A 22,069-nucleotide genomic window follows, 5' to 3' on the forward strand; every position below is an offset into this window, starting at 1 on the left:
CTTTCTCCTTCCAGCCGTGTAACTTAACTTAAACTGCTTGGTGTGTATCTAACTGCTGATTTAATGCGGGAGAAACAGACGGAAATTATGCTCCGGAGCGTTAATGCAGGTATTAGCTCCCTGAAGCTGCTGTCCCGACAAGGAATGCCTTCAAATTACCTTTTGCGAGTTTATACCTCTTTTATAGGGTCCTGCCTTGAATACTGTTCCCCCATTTGGCATTACGGCCTAAGGCAGAAGCAGTCGAACGCGATTGAGAGAGTTCAATTTCGGGCATTATTGGTAATTTCAAGAGTGCCCAAATTTCCATACTGTGCCGTCCTTGAGCAGTTTGGCCTAGATACCCTTGCTAGCCTTCCACAAAAACTATTGCTTGCTTTTGTTAAAGGGGCGTTGAAGAGCCCATCCCTACGGTTCAAACTGTCCCCTGGTTTCAAACCACATCGAGAAAGACCCTCAAGAGCAGTGGCAGAAGTTGTACCTCGCATACAGCCAATCAATGTGTCTCGAAACAGATATTTGAAAAGCTTTGTTCCCTCATTTGTGAAGTTTTTAATGGTACTGTTAGTAAGCAAGAATCGCTACAGCTTTAGTTTGTTACTTATATTATATTTTGACTAGTCAGTTATTGTGTACTGACTTTAAGTGGACGATTGGATTATATGTGAATAATGTTAAGTTTTATTTTTCGGGTCAACTTGAGGCGCTATAAAACTAAATTAAAAATACTGTTTGTGTCAGGATTAAAATTGCTGAAAATGTTTCTCCAACATGCAAATAGCAACCGATACTATGGATTCTCATAGAAAAACACTGAAAAGATATACAATATTATTTTTTCCATGAAAAAGACTATGTCAATTAAAAACAAACAGAAATTAAATAAAAAGAACTTTTTCCACATGACAAGGTTTTCAAAGAAAAGTAGAATGAGGAAAAATGCGTTTGAAATGTTTTCATCTTTCTTACTTTCATAAATAAAAAAATAATCAAAACTGTAGGAAGAAACGTTAGTGTATGTCAGTTAAACTGACAGTCCACGGTCATTTGTTTGCTGTTTTTTTTCAGTAAAGCGAATATTACAAAGATTACTTCAACTGATTGAACTAAAGAACAAGTTCGTTTGCTAAGAAGATGACTGTCGTAAGGGTGGACTTCTCCTAAGTATTCATATCGACAATAACTACCGTAAATTTGATGCAGCCTCTTACTAGCAAATTATCCGGATCAATGAAGGGAGCTACTTCGCTTCCCAAAATTTTATAATTCTCAGTCAAATATTGAGATTCAACACTTCACTATTTTGACATCGCTTACTTTTGAATGCTGAAGACAATCCACTTATTTATAATACTGAAATCTACGTGTCTTTCAATTTCACTTAGGACTTCGTCAATTCTGAGGTTTTGCCATTAAATTCGAGGTTTGCCATCAATTATTGTTAGCTAGGCTGATAATTTAAATCTAGAATAAGATCTTTTTACTCTTTTTCTTATTTGATTTTATTCCTTGTTCTAACTTTTTTCTGCCAGGAATGCGTCATTACATTTATTTTTTAACCTCTCATTTCACTAACCTTTCCACAGAATTTTATTTTCTTATGACTGCCTTTGTCTGTTCAAGTTTAGAAATAATTTAGTCTTCCGTGCTCACCCAGCTCATCATAAGTTTTGTGCACCTTAAAGTTAAAGTAATGAGAGTTCAAACAAAGTTACTATCTTAGCAGTTTATAGTATGGTTGTTTGGGTTTTTCCAAAACACTTTCACAAAAGCTTGGGGTGATTTGTAGCACAAAGAGTGGGATGTGGAGGGGATGGTAGCCCATATCAATTGAAAGAGAATTTCTGTTGGTTTTAAGTTTTATCGATGCTCTTTACTTTCATCTGAAAAAAATTGCTTTTTTATTTTATTGTTTTTATGGCTCATAAGGATCGGCTGAAAACGAAAGACGATAATCTTAATATAGAACGCAAATATTTCAAATCCAACGAATGCGGTGTTGTATAGCCGGAAAATCTACATGAAGTAGCTTAGCCTACTGTTTGTTTTTCAAATCTGACTGTAAAGACTACATTTCTAAAATAAGTTGGGACGTTTTAATTAGCTCAGAATTTGTAACCCTGCTTATACAGTGGGGATTAGAATCCTGACAAGTTCCAGTCCTATCCTGAATCAGTGGTAGGCTAGTTCAGGGGTAATTCTGAAAATACTTTTTGAAATTTTGTCATTATATAGGATTGCTTATTTACTTGGTGATTAGGTTTTGAAGGTGGTATATTTGTACACATTTTAATGTGGAACATTTTAGGAAGAGTAATGGACCCCTGTTTTTCATGTTTTTTATATTAAAATTGATGGTGGATTAAATAAAAAAAAGTCTGCTCAAGGTAAAGAAAAATCAGAACTTAAAACAAGTACTAATTTTAAAGCTACATAAAATTTTTTATCCAAATTATTAGGGGGGCAACTGCCTCCCCCCTAAACAATACCACTGGCTATATACCAATATAGCATATATGCTACTATGTATATATGCTGTACAACAATATTAGAATGCAAGATTGAGCTGTTATAAACAATTTGGTACTTTCAAGTTGGGGCATCATCATAAGTGTATTCCAACACAAATTACAGTATTCAAATTAGAAATCCCAGATTTTGTGGTAAAATTCTAGTTAATTGACTTCTTTGCTATCTCAGAAAGAGTTTAGGTTAGGAAAATGAAACTTTCAGGGATAAATCTACAGATTAAAGTATGTCCTGAGAAGGTATTTTGAAGCAGGTACCCTCCACTCCTTCTCCCTCTGAAGGGGCCCTGACATTTAATGACCTTTAAAAATATGTGTGTTATAAAAGTGAAACCTTGCAAAATAGATGTTCTGCTTAATTGAAGTACAACTAAATTGTTTTCAGCTTCATAACTTTGCTCAGTTCCATTTTATGAGGTTTTAAAGATATGCAAATACATTTCCTAAATTCTGAAAAAAAACATTGATATGGCTCAAAATTCTATTCAAATAACAGGAAGTGCATGTTCAGAACTAAAGGCAGAGAAAAAGCAACTGGTAACTGAAGATTAAGGTAAAATGTTGTTTTGTCAAAATTTCTATAGGTATAGACCCATCATTTAGGCAAATTTCATGGCCATCTAGAGGGAGAAGGGGTGGAGATAGGTATTTTAAAATACCTTCCTAGGACATACGTTAGCCTGCAGACCCATCCCTGAATATTTCATGTTCATAACCTAAACCCTTTCTGAGATAGCAAGAAGTCAATTAACTAGAATTTTACCAATTTTGTAAATCATAGAGTATACACTAAGCTATGGAACATAAAAATGAAGTCTCAAAGGATATTTTAAGTCTTTAAATTGCAAAACATTTATACTGGTAGATTCTAATTTGATCTATTACAGAAACGTGTATGAATTCATTTCATGTTTTGTGTGATTCTTTTAAGACTAGTTTTGAACAAAATGTACATTGAGGACAACTGTATTTGATTAATGATGCTTTTTGACTACTAGGTTCCTTGCATTGGCCCTGCAGTATGTTGCTATTAAGGGTCTGCAGTAGGTTCAAACCCTGGACCTGTATTACCAAGCTCAGATCAATGCTACTGCACCACCATAGGATTATTGATTACAACTTTTGTATTGGTACCACCATTTTGAAACATGGCAACCAATTATCAGTTTTTATTGAATGTTATGGGATTTTGGGTGTTTACAATCTAGTTTTGCTCTGATTCAATTCAATTTATTTTTAAAATGGGCAGCAGACAAGCTGAATGTTCATTTAGCTGTCAAAATATAAATATAAATAAAATCTATGTCAAAACTTACAAAAAAATTTAAAATAATTCTAGTCATCCATTTAAAATCAGTACACAATAACTGACTAGTCAAAACATAATAAAATATAACTAACAAACCAACACAGCAGACAAGCCAAATATTTTTGTTCTAGTCATCAAAACACAAATACATGTACAATCCATAGTCAACACTTATGAGATAATTTAAAATAAATCCAATTGTCCACCTAAAATCAGTATGCTATAATCAGTACATCCACTTAAAATCAGTAAAATATAATATAACTAATGAACTAAAGCTGTATCTATTCTTGCTTACTAGCAGTAACATTAAAAAACTTTACAAACAAGGAAACAAAGCTTTTCAAATATCTGTTTTGAGACACATTGATTGGCTGTATACAAGGTACAGCTTCTGCCACTACTCTTGCTGGTCTTTCTTGATGTGGTTTGAAATCAGGGGGCAGTATGAATTGATGGGATGTGCTGTTCAACACCCCTGTATCAAAAGCAAGTGACAGTTTTTGTTGATGGCCAGCAAGGGAATCTAGGCCAAACTCTTCAAGGAGGACATGCCCAAAATTGAACTCTCTCAATTATGTCTGACTGCTCTTGCATTAGGAAAAAGTTTTTTTTAGTTAATTTCTTTTTTTAGTTAATTTCTGTTCGTTTTTAATTGACATAGTCTTTTTCATGGAAAAATAATATTGTATATCTTTTCAGTATTTTTCTATGAGAATCCATAGTATTGGTTGCTATTTGCATGTTGGAGAAACATTTTCAGCAATTTTTAATCCTGACACAAACAGAATTTTTAATTTAGTTTTATAGCTTCTCAAGTTGACCCAAAAAATAAAACTTAACATTATTCACATATAATCCAGTTGTCCACTTAAAGTCAGTACACAATAACTGACTAGTCAAAATATAATATAAGTAACAAACTAAAGCTGTAGCGATTCTTGCTTACTAACAGTACCATTAAAAACTTCACAAATGAGGGAACAAAGCTTTTCAAATATCTGTTTCGAGAAACATTGATTGGCTGTATGCGGGGTACAACTTCTGCCACTGCTCTTGAGGGTCTTTCTTGATGTGGTTTGAAACCAGGGGACAGTTTGAACCGTTGGGATGGGCTCTTCAACGCCCCTGTAACAAAAGCAAGCAATAGTTTTTGTCAAAGGCTAGCAAGGGAATCTAAGCCAAACTGCTCAAGGAGGGCACAGTATGGAAATTTGGGCACTCTTGAAATTACCAATAATGCCCGAAATTGAATTCTCTCAATTGCGTTTGACTGCTCCTTATTTAGGCCATAATGCCAAATGGGGGAACAGTATTCAAGGCAAGACCATATAAAAGATGTATAAACTTGCAAAAGGTGATCTGAAGGATTTCCATGTTGAGACAGCAGCTCCAGGGAGCTAATTCCAAACTGATTCATTTGAAGTAAATATTTTAATTAGCTGTTATCTAGGTGCTAATAAATAGTCTAGGCATTAGGCACTAAGGAGGTGGCCAGAACTAAAATAAATTTAGAGAACATCTTTAAATGGTGATATGCAAAGATAGCCTGCTTTTTCTGTAAGTCACAAGGTAATTTAATTAACTTTGATTTTGGTAGACCATGCCTCAGTTATGCCAACAAGAATTTATCTTGGTTAGGGGAAAGGGGTTGTAATAGGGAATAAAAGAAAAAAAAGGCAATTTATGAAAAATACAGAAAACTAACAAAGAATTGCAAAAGTTTTTAGGTTTCATTCCTGCCTATTTACCTGTTAAAGTCAGCTCTGTATTAATGTCATCTTAATATTTAATTTAATTTAAGAATTAACGACGCTTCTTGACTACTAAGGTCCCTGCGTCAGCCCTGCAGTGCATTCCTGCAGCTTGATTTGATCTCTGGGTCCCGTATTACCAAGCTAAGGTCAAATCCACTGAGCCACCACAGGAGTTCATCTTAATAATTCTTCTTTTACTTCTTGATTTTGAATGTATTCATTGTTCTAGGAATTTGTGATGTTAGATCAAAGTGGTAGATTTGCAACCAGTGGCTATGGAAGCCTTAAAGCCAATAGAATGCTGGTCCCAGCTTCTCTGGAAAAAACTCCTGCAAGGTCTTTATCAGAAGCTGATTTGTCTTCAGTGAGAGAAGAAGTGACAGAAGAGGACTATCAGAAAATACATGATGAGCTTAGACTTATTCCCTCAAAATTTTCAGTGTTCAGACATACAACTAGAAAGCAAAAGACTGCATTATTGGTTTTGTGCTTTTGTAACTTTTTTGCATTTTCAAATATGTCAGTTATTGCTCCATTCTTTCCCCAGGAAGCATTGAAAAAAGGAATGAGCATAACCAATTCTGGATTTGTTTTTAGCTTCTTTGCCATGGTGGTTTTTATTGTGTCACCCTTTGTTGGGAAAGTCATCCCAACTATTGGAGCTAAATTCACGTTTTTGATTGGGTTATTTATTGCAGGTAAACTGTTTTGATCCTTGTTTTCTATAAGTTTTCAACGAATTATTATATCTTTTCTATTCAATAAAAGAATATGTATATATATATATATATATATATATATATATATATATATATATATATATATATATATATATATATATATATATATATATATATATAGTTATAATATATAATATTATAGCAATGAGAAGGATTGTGAATTGAAGAAATCCTCCTGAAAATCAGTGAGAAAAATTGACTTGGATGATATCATATAAGCTTCAAAGGACTGAGCATCACCCTAGCAAAGCAAATATCATTTGCAAGGATTGAAGGTGCAAGCTACCAAGCAGGGGTATCAATTCGAGGCAATTTAAGGAGGGAGGGGGGGCAAAAATCATTTTTTCAATATCTTGGGAGGAGGCCACAAATTTGAGTTTTTTTTTAGTCTATTCAATTAAAACACCAGAAAAGGCACTTTTCAATAGAAATACCTAAAAAAAAGTTAGTTTTTTAAAGAAGGGGAAGGGGTATAAACTCTCCTCCTTCAGTTAAAGCCTCTGCTACTAAGTATAGCAAGCAGAGAATCACAATTCCTTTTTTTGTTTGTATTTATTTTGCTGAATCAGTTTTTCTGCAGAAACTCATAATTTACTCTTTGTAGGCTTTGAGATTCTTTGAAGCAAATTATCAAACTGAACTGCTTATCATATGTTTAAATAAAAAGTAACACTTTAAGCAAAACATGTAAGTATTTTTTCTCTTTACCTTTTAGTCCTTTCTAATATTGTACTAACAAGTTAAAGCTCAACTTTCTGGGTAATTTTTACAACTTTCCTGACGCCTGTAAATTTTAAGACATTCTTTGAATTAGCTCTTTCTATTTTAGGCTCCTGTAGTATCCTATTTGGGCAACTTGTTAAAGTAGAAGACTTGTACTCATTTACAATATTGAGCTATGCTATAAGAGGACTTGAAGCGTTTGGTGCTGCTTGCTTTTCAACTGCCAGCTGTACCTTCATTTCAGACTTATTTCCTAACCATGTCAGTTCAGTTATGGTAAGTCTCTTTTCGAGGTCATGGTAAGTTCAGTTATGGCAAGTATTCTTTTCCATCTCTATCTAGTTTGCTAAGTAGACTTTAAATGATAATGGGGATATGTTTTCAAAAAAGCAAACATGGTCCAAAGACAAATTGTCCATTTGTCATGTCATTTGTCCAAAGACAAATTGACCAACAATTACCAATTTGCCACTGCAAACAGTCACATCATGCTGGTTTAGTTGCTGGTCTAGTATTAATCAAAGCCAGACTAAATTTAAAAATACTTTTACTATTTTAAAGTGTAGAACACAGATATTATAGTTACAATGGTAAGGTATGTAGCAACTTACTTGGTACTCTGTACCTGGTAAGGTAGCCAGTAGTTAGTCAAGGCTTGCGTTTCAAGGCAAGTAGAGTGTAGTTGTGAGGCGAAGAATATATTCATTGAAAAGGGAGAAATATTGTTTCTGGCTGTTGATTATTTTTTTAATTTATAAGTTGGAAAAGGCGTTTGCCCATGTATGCATAAATATGCTGAGACAAACTCTAACTCAGCACTTTAAAATGTTGCGTTTTTTAAGATTTCTCCCAGTTTTTTTATTTTTTTTTTTCTAATTTTTCAGTGACTATTTGCTATTTTTGCAAGATAAAATGATGGTGTTAAGATTTACCTGTAGTACACTCATTTATTGCTAGAGCACAATTATATTCTCATGTATATTCGCAAGTTTTTTTTTTAATGTAAGTGGAACATCAGAAGGCAGTCAAAAACGCGAAAGTTACCCCCTCCCCAAATATCCCCCCCACATATACACACGAAAAAATCTTGGTAAAAATATTACTGTTAGTTTAACTTCCTTGCGGTTTTTATTTGAGAATTAAATAAAAAAAAACAAGTTTTTTCAACTGAAAGTAAGGAGTGACATCAAAACTTAAAACGCACAGAAATTACTTCGTATATGAAAGAGGCTGCTTCCTCATCAACGCCCCGCTCTTTACGCTAAAGTTAGACTCTTTCTCTCAATTCTTCTTTCTAAAACAGTAAAAAACTTTAGCGTAAAGAGCGGGGTGTTGATGAGGAAGCAGCCTCTTTCATATACGAAGTAATTTCTGTGCGTTTTAAGTTTTGATGTCACTCCTTACTTTCAGTTGAAAAAACTTGTTTTTTTTATTTAATTTCTGAACGTTTTTGAATCAATGCATGTTTTGATTTTGGCTCTCCGCAGAGGAATAATCAAAACGAAATTTGCATATTTTTTTTTCGGCTCAATGGCTTTCTCATAATTTTGATCGAATGATTTTGAGAAAAAAAGAGCGGGGGACGAAGCCTAGTTGCCCCCCGATTTTTTGGTTAATTAAAAAGGCAACTAGAACTTTTAATTTTTTACGAATCTTTTTATTGGTAAAAGATTTACGTAACTTATAAATTAGCTTACGTAAAGAACTTTTGTATTCTCATGTTTTTATTACATATATGAGGGGATTCGCCCCATCGTCAGTACCTCGCTCTTTACACTAAAGCTTAAATTTTATCCCAATTCATTAAGAATGACCCCCTGAATCACAAAAGCCGTAGAATAAGTAGTTGAAATTACCGAAAATACTTTAGCGTAAAGAGCGAGGTATTAGAAGGAGGTGAGCCCCTCATATGGGTAATAATTTCTGTTTGTTTTAAGTTTTATTGCTGTTCCTTACTTCCAGCTGAAAAAGCTTTTTCACTTTTATTTTTTAATTGTTTTTTTTTTAAATAATGCTAGTAAATCCTGCTCTCCCTTCATGGAAATTTTCTTCTCCCATTACAAATTCTCGAAGGAAAGTTCCCCCAGCATATCCCCTCTTCTCAACCCCTCCCCCAAACCAAAAAAATCCTCCTGAAAACGCCTGTATACTTCCCAATAACCATTACTATATGTAAGCACGGGTCAAAGTTTGTAACTTGTTGCCCCTCCCACGGGGACTGTGGGGGAGTAAGTCGTCCCCAAAGACATAGTTATAAGGTTTTTCGACTACGCTGAATAAAATGGCTATCTCAGAATTTTGATCCGTTGACTTTGGGAAAATAATTAGCGTGGGAGGGGGCCTAGGTGCCCTCCAATTTTTTTGGTCACTTAAAAAGGGCACTAGAACTTTTTATTTCCGTTAGAATGAGCCCTCTTGCAACATTCTAGGACAACTGGGTCGATACGATCACCCCTGGGGAAAAAAAACAAAAAAACAAAAAAACAAATAAACACGCATCCGTGATCTGCCTTCTGGCAAAAAATGCAAAATTCCACATTTTTGTAGATAGGAGCTCGAAACTTCTACAGTAGGGTTCTCTGATACGCTGAATCTGATGGTGTGATTTTCGTTAAGATTCTATGACTTTTAGGGGGCGTTTCCCCCTATTTTCTAAAATAGCGCAAATTTTCTCAGGCTCGTAACTTTTGATGGGTAAGACTAAACTTGATGAAACTTATATATTTAAAACCAGCATTAAAATGCGATTCTTTTGATGTAGCTATTGGTATCAAAATTCCATTTTTTAGAGTTTTGGTTACTATTGAGCCGGGTCGCTCCTTACTACAGTTCGTTACCACGAACTGTTTGATATTTTTTAGATTGTGTTGGCAAGGAAGATTGTGTTCCCCATTGTCCACATGCAGTACTTGTTATGGGAAATATACGAAAATTTTCTGCGTGGTTGTTCTCCACGGAGACAATTCTCTGTCGAGATGAAAGTTTTCGGGGTAATTTTCAAGGTGCATTTTACACAGGGGAGGGGAAGGGGAATTTTCTGGCATTATTTGAAAAACTGTTAAAAATTAAATTAAAAACTAAATTTTTGAAACTGGAAAAAAGGAGCAATATAAAGCTTAAAACGAACAGAAATTATTCCTTATTTAAGGGAGACTGCCTCTTCCTTGGCCCTCTCTCTTGACGCTAATGTTTGACTTTTTGTCACAATTCTTTAAGAAGTTTTTTTCAGCTGGAAATAAGGGGCAATATAAAGCTTAAAAGGAACATAAATTATTCCTTATAAAAGGGGGACTGCTCTTCCTCAGCCCTCCCTCTTGACGCTAAAGTTTGGCTTTTTGTCACAATTCTTTAAGAAAGACTGTTTAATCCCAAGGGCATTGGATGATATGTGTTTTTAAATAACTTTAAGAGTTTAGTGTCAAGAGTGAGACTCAAAAAAGTGTCAGCTCCCCTCTTATATGGAATAGTTTCTATTTGTTTTAAGTTTTAAAGTTGCTCCTTACTTCCAGTTGAAAAATCTCGGTTTAAAAAAATTTAATTTGTAATAAAATATCTAAAGCCCAGTTGCTTTTGTGTGTTCATAAATGCATCTCACAGAATGTATTTTCTCTACGCTATTTGTATATTTTCTGTATATTGATTTGATTGTTTTATCTTTGTTTTTGATTTTGTCCCTTTTCTCTGGTTGGTGTCGTTTCTTTTCTTTCTACTGGCCTAAGACCCTGTGTTTTGTAGTAGTTGTGGTAGTAGACATGTTCAATAGCAAAAACTTGACAGCTATCGCTGATTTGTGTTTCTTTACAACATATACAAAATCAAACTACACTTGTAAATATAAATCAAACTATAAATATTAACTCTTATTATACATTTTGACGAAAACCGGGACGAAAGAATTACCATATCGGTTTGTTCTTGCTTTAACAGGAACTAACTTATCTTGCTTTCTCGTTCTTGATGGTAGAGGCTGATCAGGTAGAATGTCACGGTGCTGAGATTTAGAAAGCAAGAACTTTCCAAAACTCATTATCAGAGTTTCGTACCGGTTTTGGAGTGATAGCAGTCCTAGCACTTCCAGAGCCTTTTCGTAGGGGATGTCACGGCGGCCCAAGATGATCGATACCGCTCGCTTCTGAACTAATTCAAGCTCCTGACAAAGATGCACTGTTCTAAGTGCTGAGGGCATCCAATTAGGGCACGCATATTCCAGAATGGGGCGGACATACGCTATGTATGTATACTTAATACTCTCTGTGTTTGCACTGAACCTACGCATACCTTTAACCACGTTTTCAATATGTGCGGCAAAGCTGAAGTCATTGGAGAAAGTAACTCCAAGGATCTAGATACTGTTTGATAGAAGGAATGGAACATTTGGCTCCATAACATCACTTTTTAGCGGGTTAAAGCGCACTATCTTCGACTTGTTCACATTAATCTCAAGATTTAGCTCCACGCACTCTTTTGTGAAAACACTGAAAAAATTTGAACTGAATTGTGGTGTCACATCTCCGTTTTGTACTAAATATTTCAGGATAAATGACAGTTCATCCACGAACTTGTAGCGGTCGTCATAGTCAGCTATGAGGAAGTTTATTACAGACAAGAATACAATAGCTGCAAGCTTAGTGCCCTGAGGGGCTCCATAGGTGGATGAGGACCATTCGGAATTACTATCACCTTCGTAGAGAGCAAACACACGATGCATCCTGTGTCTGAGAAAGTCCAACACCAGCGTAAGAGTCTTTTTCTTAGCCCCCATTAGCTTGAGATTAAGGGCAGCTACAATGTGATTGATTAAATCAAATTCCTTTCGGAAATCTATGGCACCAAGATCTACAAAACTGTGACCTTTTTTGACCCACTTGAGGAGACTATCGTACATCCGCACTAGGTACACTGAGGTATTACAGTCTTTCAGTCCGCCGTATTGTCTCTGGTCGATAGATCCCTTGATTTGATCAAGTAAGACCCTCATGATAAAGGTCTCGGCCACTTTTGCCAGGCATGGTGTTTGCGAAATAGGTCGAAGTTCGTCACAGCTCTTAGGGTTGGTAACCTTCGGAATTATTATAACGTAAGCTTTCTTCCAAACTGCTGGAAAGATCCCTATACGAAAGCAAAGGTATATCAGCACTGAGAGTGGTTTCGCAATGAAAGGGGCGTATTCTTGAATCAACTTGGGTGGAAGTTCGTCTGAATAAGCTGAACAGTTTACTTTCACCTTCATCAGGGTCTTATAGGTTGTCATCTCATCGAAAACAACTTCACCTTCATCTGCGCAGGAGTCCAGTATTTCAGACTTCTGGGCTTGTGTGGAAGAAGGAAAGAAGTGTGGGGTGAGGTCCAGATGCGGGTGAAATATTGATTAACCTCATCAGCAGTTTTGTAAGTTCCGTCAGGGTGGCTCATTTTTATGCTATTATGAATGGACTTGCCAGTGATTTACTTGACCGCTCTGTGCCATTTCCTGGGATTAGTGTGCCTAAGACTGTCCGAAAATTTCTCACGCCCTTAATCTTTCTTCGCACTTCTCGTGAGAGAGGTAATGTGATTTCACAATTTTTTCGCATTTTGCAAATCTCCTTCTTGGAAAAGCTTGCACTTTTTTCGGCTTAGTTTCTTGATTTGGGGGTTATACAGGGTTTATCACTTTCACATCTAGTGAAAGTCTTTTCAGGAAAAAACTCGAGGTATTTGGCATGGAGAACTTCGTTGAACAGTTGGCATTTTTTATCGAGGCTTTCGTCTCCATAGACTTCTGGAAAAGGGTAAGTAGCTATCCATCGACCATACGTGCAAATTGCTGAATCAGTAAGCGGACGGTACTTGACACGCTTAATTTTAAGCTTGGATATTGAAGCGGCAGCTGACCAGTGCACAACGTTATGATCAGAACAGGCAAGTGGCCCAAGGGATTCAGGGGTTTGGTAATATGTCTCACAGTTGGTCAGGATTAAATCAAGTATTCTGCCGGATTCATGTGTTGGGAAATGTACAACCTGCTTGAGGGAAAGGCATGATGCTAGCCAGCTTTTCTTGGATTGGTTAAAGTCCCCAGTTAGAACAATAGCAGGGTTTCCATAAAAAGCACGAAGGTGGTCGACAGTCTTTTGGAGGTATGTGACAAGATCACAGCGGTTTTTAGCACTTTCAGGGTAGTAGATTGAAGCAAAGATGATGCATGAGTAAACACGTGGCATGGCTGATGGTTTGCACCAAACCCACACAGCCTCATGTTCAGTTCTTTCGAGTTCACGTAGCTCCTTCATTGGGATATCTTCACGTACGTAAAGGGCTACTCCACCGCCTAGTCCCTGGTCACCAAGAGCTTGTCTTGTTCTGAGATATAGGGCATAACCGGTGAGTTTTCCTGTCACTTCAGTCAGGTTCTAAGTTTCTGTTATGGCTGCGACAGAAACAATGTTCTGCCGTAATACTACATCGATCTCATCTATCTTATTGCAAAGAGAACGTGCGTTACAAAGCAGGAATGTGGGAAAACGCTTCTTTGCATTGTATGCGACGGGAGACAGAGTTGATTGGGGTAGCCTAGAGCTTTCAGGGCGTGGGTCTGCGTCATATCTTGAGAGGGAGGGTAGAGGTTTCTGGTTCGAAATTTTTACTTCTATGTAGAACCTGTCTTTTTGTTGTCGGTAATTTGGTGTTCTGGCAGAGACAATTGTCTCAATCGCTTTACTGGGGTGCTCTCTTTGTCTAGTTTTAACTCATATTCCAGTTTTTTTCCCACGCCGCCTTCTTCTTTTCTGTCCGTACAGAGTAATGCGTCCTGGCGGAGCCTTCAGCAGTCCAAGTCCGTTTAAATGGATGAAGGTGGATGGCGCTAGTGGTGAAAATGGATAGGGTCTAATTTTAATGAGCGTTTTCATTAAACTGCTGATACCTGCTTAGTTGGTCATCACACCAATTACTAGTCTGTGAGCAACTGCATTCAGCAGTATATGAATTTTTTAGGGTGTTTGATTTTGATCTTACACATTTATACGACTAAACTTTCCAGATGGTCTACACCACGAGCACCATCTAGGTTAATGTATGGATGTTGCATATAGATGGCGCCATTACCTAGCAAGGTGAATAAAGCTCAAATAAAGATATCTTCTCATATTTAATTTGTATGAAAATATCACTAAGTAAGGTCAGGAACACTAAGTCTTCGTCACTTACACCATCACTACAGGAAACTTGAAAAAAACAGCACAAAAAAGCTAAAACTGGGATGACAAGGGTCAGCTATTTATAGCGCTCACAGCGCTTGTTCTTTCTCTTGATTTCTCTCTCTTTGTATCACATACTTGTAATACATGTGTTCGCTGTTCCTAAATTAAACTTAATGGGAAAAATTTGATAATAATATTTTTTTTGTCTTTAGGAGCTGGACTTTGTATTTTTGTGTTGAATTGTTTGCACTTGTGGAAATGTTTGGTTACTGTGTTGCTTTCCCAGTGGATATATCTTATATTAAAATGGGGCTTTTTTTCTCTCTACATGTGTGTTGCCTATAAGTGAGTTTCACTATGTGTGTCTCACTATATACGAGTTTGATATGTGTTGCCTATAAGTGTGTTTTCGTGCATAACTTGCTGTTTGTTTTTATTATATTTCGACATGCACATAAATGTGACATATTTGATATTATATCGTGTTTTAGATAATTATAATGAAGTTAACTGGTGGAAAATTTCCGTGTTTTCTTTTGACACTAATTTAGAAAAAGCGCAAAATTGAGGTAGTTTGTTACTGTTAAAGGAAACACTCAGATCCCTTTTATGCACATACGTAATCTAGAAAAATGTTAGCTTTTCAAGGAAGGAACAAAACTAGTTTTGCACGGCCTTTTTGGCTATGAATATCTTTATTAATACGAGGAAAAATCCTTTTTTCTTGAAGATGTGTTTTGATGGCTAGTGCAAAAAGTGAAAGTTTTCAGTATCCCTTTGAAAGCTTGAATTTTTTCAGTATCCTTTTCAATTGTAGTGCGATCGTCGTTTTGAATAGTTCTTAAGAGTTTTTCTCATGCACCATATGTATCATATTAAATAAATGCATACATGTCCTTCATATAATCCTTCTATAATTACCCCCAGAAGTACTTTCTTGCAACCCCAGGTAATGAGGGTACTTCTAGTTAGGAATTCCTACTTTTGGGCAACTAGCCTTAATTACTGAAGTTTTCTTTTTCTTTAGGGTTTTCTTGAGACATTCATCGGCTTGGGATATTCAGTTGGGCCTGCAATTGGTGGACTTCTCTACTCTGTTGGTGGCTACGAATTGCCATTCCTTGTTCTTGGAGGATGTATTCTCATATCTATTCCCATTGGCTGCTGTTTGCTCCCCTCTTTGAATGGAGGTATTGCTTTCTTCTTCTTTTTAGGTATAAATTAAACTCTATTTTTATCTGACGTATAGAAGAATAAGATGCTGAGAACCCAAACAGATATATATATATATATATATATATATATATATATATATATATATATATATATATATATATATATATATATATATATATATATATATATATATATATATATATATATATATATATATATATATATATATATATATATATATATATATATATATATATATATATATATATATATATATATATATATATATATATATATATATATATATATATATATATATATATATATATATATATATATATATATATATATATATATATATATAGATGTAGATATTTATTACAAATAAAAGCCAAAGAGCTATGCTAACAAACAAAAACTGCTCTTGGGGTATAAAATTTCAACCATCTTAACCTTCCGCTCTTGATGTAATTAATGAGTTTCGGAAAGTTTTTGCTTTCTAAATCTCAGCACCGAGACATTCTATCTGATCAACCTCTACCATCAAGAACGAGAAAGCAAGATAAGTCAGTTCCCGTTAAAGCAAGAACAAACCGATAATTCTTTCGTCCCGGTTTTTGTCAAAATGTACAATAAGAGTCAATGTTTATAGTTTGATTTATATTTACAAGTGTAGTTTGATTTTGAATATGTTGTAAAGAAACACAAATCAGCCATAGCTGTCAAGTTTTTGCTATTAAAGCTGTCTACTACTACTACTACTACTACTGCTACTACTACTACTACTACTACTACTACTACTACTACTACTACTACTACTACTACTACTACTACTACTACTACTACTACTACTACTACTGCTACTACTGCTACTACTACTACTACTACTACTTCTAAGCAAATTCATTAAAGATAAAAGAACGAATGTCTTAAATAAAGACCACTAAATCTTGATATGATTTCTTAAAATCAAGCTGACTAACTGAATTATGACAAGGATCAGGGACATCTGAAAGTGCAACAAGTGTTTTTTTATTATACCACTGAACTGCAACAATGGGATAAAAACCAGCAACACATCTTTTTTCTCAATTCTATTTCCTTTACGATGTGTGTGATAGTTTATACTTACATTCAATATATATATATATATATATATATATATATATATATATATATATATATATATATATATATATTATTGTCATATATGTGTGTGTGCATGGACGCATACAGGAGTGACTTTTGAGGTAGGAGAGGAGGGGGTTAAACGATTTTTGTAGAGTATTGGGTTGAAATTTCAAAAAATTGCTTCTGGGCTTGTCAATTCGTTTGGCCTTGTCAATCTAGGTGTCATCTGTACCGATCGCGGAGGAAGGTGGGATTTTTTTCTCTATGTGTATGCGAGGATGCACTGTATATGAGAAAGGATTGGGGCCAATATGATACAAAATTCTATGGGACTGTTCTGCGGAAAGCTACCAAAAAAGCTATAGTGACATCTTAACAATATAGTTGTATTTAAGTAAAGCATAGCTTTATGCCCAATTTTCAACGCATTTCCTATTTACTCTAATTATCCATCTCAGCCGCCCAGGAGCTTCAGAAAATTCACTCCCGACTACACTTGCCACTCAATCATTTGCAGTAACATTCACTTCGCATCACATTTCACACACCCAAAGGTGTAATTTTTAAATCTGTCGATATTTCACTAAAACATATCAAATGAAACACACTTTCATTCGTGTTCCACTCATTGGGTGAAAATATAGGCTTTTTTGTAATATTCTAATTATAATTTCTATATTAGAAGGAAAGCGAAAAGTCTTCATTCTAGCATGATTTTTAAAAAATATACCAAATCGCCATCTCGGTTTATTAATTTATTAATAATTGAACCATTTTAACGATGCTATTAGTAAAATAGAAAAATGGATTATTATCCAAGGTATTATAAAAGCTTTGTACTTGAGTTCTTTTAGCACTTATCTGCTTATGAACAGTGCCAATTTAAGCTCATGATTGTAATTGCTCCTCGGCTGGGAAAAGTATCTTCTAGGCCCATTAGTAGTTCTAACTATTTGAATTACCTAATGGTCATGGCTTATTCTGATGGAACTACCAAGTTAAAGGAAAATGAAGGAGTGTAATTTATTTGCTAAAAAGATAATCATCTCTGAAACTGCGTATAGATTTAAAGGATTTGAGCCCGTGCAAAAATTTGTGCGCGAATTAGGCCAGAGGATTATTTCAAGGTTTAGAAAAGTAGTGTACGTGAAATAGCCTGCCTAGCCTGTTCTTGCAGGTTAGTCTTGGCTGTATTTTGTGTAGTTGATCGTTTTTTTTCATATTTTTGTGACAGAATGTGTGGAGTGGGGCAGGCATGAACTCTCTCCTAGTCACGGCCTGGAGCCTAGTTAGATATATTTTATAATCCAGGAAAGGAGATTCAAAACAGAAGATTGTGTTTATTTTCGAAAAATTTTGTATAGATAAAACCCTTTCATTAAAATCTAAGTAATTGAATATTACAGTAGTGTAATAACTTTAATCTGTCAGTTTAAAGCTAAAATGTATTTGAATCTATATTAAATCTTTCTTTTTTTCGGGTAAACATCACGGCTAAAAGCTCATGTTAAAAGAGTTCAGATCTACTTGTTTTTTTGTTTTTTTATTTGTTACTAATAACCAATTTGTCACTTCCAAAATTAAAGTCGTCAATATATTAAAAAGAATAAGTTGAGTCGTATAGCATATTTGTAAATATCTGAACTCAATTAAAAATGGAAATAAACCCTTTCGCCTATTGAGAAAAAAAATCTATAATTTTTAACTGGTCTAACAACGTATAACATACTGAAATTCATTTTGAATGAGCTTATCGATACTTAGTTCATTGGAATAAAATTCTAGCAAGAGAAAATTCTTACAATAAAATTTTTCCAATTCATTGGAAAACTTTAAATTTATTAAATAAAATAAAAGGGAATTATAAAACCAGACAAGGTGCTGCCTGCACCAGTGCAACCTAGCAGAATTAAGTACTAATTGTAAAAATTAATAAAAGATAAGAAAAAATTAAATAATGTATTTCGCTAACAATATAACTATATATATATATATATATATATATATATATATATATATATATATATATATATATATATATATATATATATATATATATATATATATATATTGTGGTTGTTGAATTTAATTTTTTTTTTGAGAAATCAGTAGGCCTAAAATTCGAAATTTACAATTTTAACGGAACTGCAAATACTTATTTTACAAAATTAAATAAATCAATCAATTCAAATTATGAATAATTAATTTAAATTAAAATAAAATAAATTATTAATTTATTCAAGAACATTTTTCTTTATAAAGTTGGTCCCACGTTTTCAATTTGTCTTGGACAATTCCAATTGTCCAGGGTATTAGGAATAAATACTTAATTTATAGTATAGGCTATTAATAGCTTTTTGGCATTTAATTTATTTAAGTTTTCAAGTTTTTTTTAAAGTTTTTTTTTAAGTTTTTATTTTACTCCTTTTAGTCTTGGTTAAATCTTTTAGGACAGATAACTAAGTATTTTTGTTTATGCTAGCCATTTATATAAATACTTCATATCAACGAATCTTGCTAGGGAATGCCATAGCTCTAATCCGCTTTTTATTTGCTGTAGATTCGATAATTTAAAAAGACGGACTTGGACAAAAATGTTTGAAAAGTTCACCAGCAATGTATTTTCTGGTAATATCTGTAACAATCGTGTCGATTGGAGGGGGGTATTTTTCTCTCAAGTTGTTTGCCCTCTTCCTTGATTCTGGAAATCTTTCTTTCCGATATATTCATTGAAAAATGGCTTTTCTTGGTATTTTCATTGGAAAAAACAACAAAATGGCCCCTCACCCTTAAATTTTGAAAAGAACACATTTTTGCTCCGTACTAATTTCTGTGAACTGATGGCACTGATCTTTAGTATGTATTAATACCTAATACTATTTTTACCAGTTCAGGGACCTTTGCAAAAAGACATCTGAATTTTGAACAATTGTCAAAATCTTCGTGTGCATAATTATATTAGCAATCTCTGTTCATGAGAAAGCATTTTCGTATGTATAGGTACCACTGGACACAAATTTTATTGGCTGTCAGATACTTTTGTATATGATAAGGATCCACTAAGGCTGAAACATAGATTGAGACCAAATATCATAAAGCTTACCACCCTTATGGCGAATTTGGACACTCTGGTCAGAGTCATTCCTAGGGGAATGGGGACTGGGACAGTTGCAGCACGTTTCGTGGCTTGGGGGGGATGCTTCGGCTGTAGAATGGTCCAATTTGATTTAATTTCTGCTTTAATTTTACTTTTTCGCTTGTTCTTGAGTTGGGAGGGGGCACTGTAACTAATTTTTCCCCAGACGCCACCTATCCTTGGAACAGCTCTGACCGTGATAAAAAATGTTGTACCAGTCGACAAGATTTTGCTCTAGAATGATGTATTGTTTGAAATCTTTGTAATGCCATTAAAATAAGGGCCTACACGATTGAAAAATCGGAAATGATTAAAGAAAAATGGAACAATCAGTTAGAATCTCTTTCTACTAAAAAAAAGTCGACAGCAGGGCCGTATCGAGGTTCTGTTCGGGTTGGGGGGTGGTGGTGTTGAACACTGTAACTAATGAATAGCACCATTCTACTAGCTAAAGGAGTAGACACACTTAATCGACTAAACAGGTAGACATACATGACGAACTAAGCAATTAGACACACACCTAAACAGGTACACATACATAACAAACTAAATGGTTAAACACACCTAAATATCTAAAGAAGCGGAAATACATAACAGACCACACCGCCTAGCAGCTAGACAGGCTTAGCAAAATTAAAATGTATCAAAATCTGAACATATACAAAAACTTCATTGAAAAAAGATTTTTGTGAGAAATTTACTTAGATTGTATCTCGAAATTTCTCATTGCAAGAGAATATGCTACTTATGAATTATATAACACACACTCGAGAAGTGAAGTTTTGTTTATGCTAATGAAATAAAACAAAATATTATGAAAATACAATACTTCAGTAACAAAATTATGAATGAATTATGGAAGGGGGCTGCCCAGAGCTCATTATATTAAACACATAGCCTAAACTAACCTAATCTAACCAAAATACCAACTAAATATGTAATTAAAATATAGCTATAATGTAGTTTTCCACCAAGCCGAAGTTAATTGTCACCGTGAAAATCGGGTATTGTCTCGTGTTCGCGATAAAAGTCCTCGAGTGTTACATAAGTTCCGAGAATGTTTCTTGAGATACCCTTTTAACAGAAAACCATCTTTCCCAAAGAGTAATAGAAAATGTTGAAGGAGACGTATTTTTATGCTATGGTAAATTAAAAAAAAAATGAACGAGGGCTCCCTGGTATCTCGCTGGGCTTACTAAGATACGTCTTTAAGGCTGAATATGTCAGTATATTAATTTATCCTTAAGGCATTGGCGCATTAGGTTGATTGAAAAGCATTTTCGTAAGCTCTTTACGCACAACTTTGCTTCCAAACAGAAAATATATAAAAGGCAGAAAACTGAGAAGAAGGTCGAAAGCATTAAATAAATTAAACAAAATTCTCGCCTCAAATGTACCGAAGAATTCATCCTCTGGTATCTGCCAAATTAGACGAAAGAAAAGGACGAGAGAAAAAGCGGCTAACATAACAGCATTCAATTCAGCATTCACCAAATTCTTATGCCTGTTCACCGCAATTTGGGTTGCAAACACTTTAGCTCTATTGTTACCGAATATTGCAATATTTAATAAAATGCATATCATATGGGAACCATAGCAAATAGTTGGGGAAGGCGGAGCTTCCGAGACTTGCCTAAAGTCTTAGGGTCTCTAATACAAAATAAATACACTGCTTGATTGGGTATTGTTAAAATTCCTAAACTAATTGGTAGTTCAATGATAAAACCTAATGTTGAAGAAATCATCAGCTGATTTTCTTTTGATTAATTAATTATAGCCCTAGGAAGCGTCATTAACAAAAATCTCAGAATAGTTGCTGCTTGGCAGAAAGTTAAAAATATGCCTGCTATTGTGTACTCTAAAAGAGGCTGTGGTATGCAAAAAAACGGGGGTAAAGGGGCTACTCCCCATCCTATCAGTATAAATAGGGCAGGACTAGCAATAAAAGGAAAGCTTACCATAGGGGCTATTGAAAGCACGTCTATTGTTGATAAATATCTACCTGAACGTTTGATGGCAATCAACAGGAGTCCTGTTACTGCTAAGATGACAGCCTCTACCGTAAGGGCTATACAAATTGCCAGCCATTGGCACCAGTAAATCATAATCTAAGCGGAACTCGGTGCAGACAGTTACTATGAGTCTTGCAAATACCTGAGGCTTTTATACTCGACTGACGTGGAGTAAAGATAAAATGGAGTACACTCCGGCGAAGACCAGTTACAGTGAGTCTCAAGAAATTGCAAAAGTCAGTAGAAGCAAAGCAAATGTCTGGGAATTTTATCCTAGGCTTATATGGAGTAAGAGTTAAACAAAACAAATATGACTAAGATTCTTAATTAGTACCTTACAATTCGTTTTATTATTTTACTGAATAACGTTAGATGG

General features: G+C 34.7%; 1 protein-coding gene across 4 annotated transcripts in view; it reads left to right on the forward strand.

The window, feature by feature from the left end:
* The first annotated feature begins 1,958 nt into the window (after nt 1-1,958).
* LOC136036068 (MFS-type transporter SLC18B1-like) overlaps nt 1,959-22,069 on the forward strand; it is a 60,467-nt gene continuing 40,356 nt past the window's right edge. Inside the window, exons 1-4 of one of the 4 annotated variants that reach the window (XM_065718026.1) lie at nt 1,959-2,061; nt 5,824-6,292; nt 7,164-7,333; nt 15,266-15,452. In XM_065718026.1, the coding sequence (XP_065574098.1) occupies nt 5,833-6,292; nt 7,164-7,333; nt 15,266-15,452 (817 nt within the window). In that variant the 5' untranslated portion in view covers nt 1,959-2,061; nt 5,824-5,832. Of the gene's footprint in view, nt 2,195-5,823; nt 6,293-7,163; nt 7,334-15,265; nt 15,453-22,069 lie in introns of all 4 variants that reach the window. The other 3 variants (XM_065718024.1, XM_065718027.1, XM_065718028.1) reach the window with 3 other exon arrangements.

Source organism: Artemia franciscana, chromosome 15 (assembly GCF_032884065.1).
Source record: "Artemia franciscana chromosome 15, ASM3288406v1, whole genome shotgun sequence".
NCBI lineage: Eukaryota > Metazoa > Arthropoda > Branchiopoda > Anostraca > Artemiidae > Artemia > Artemia franciscana.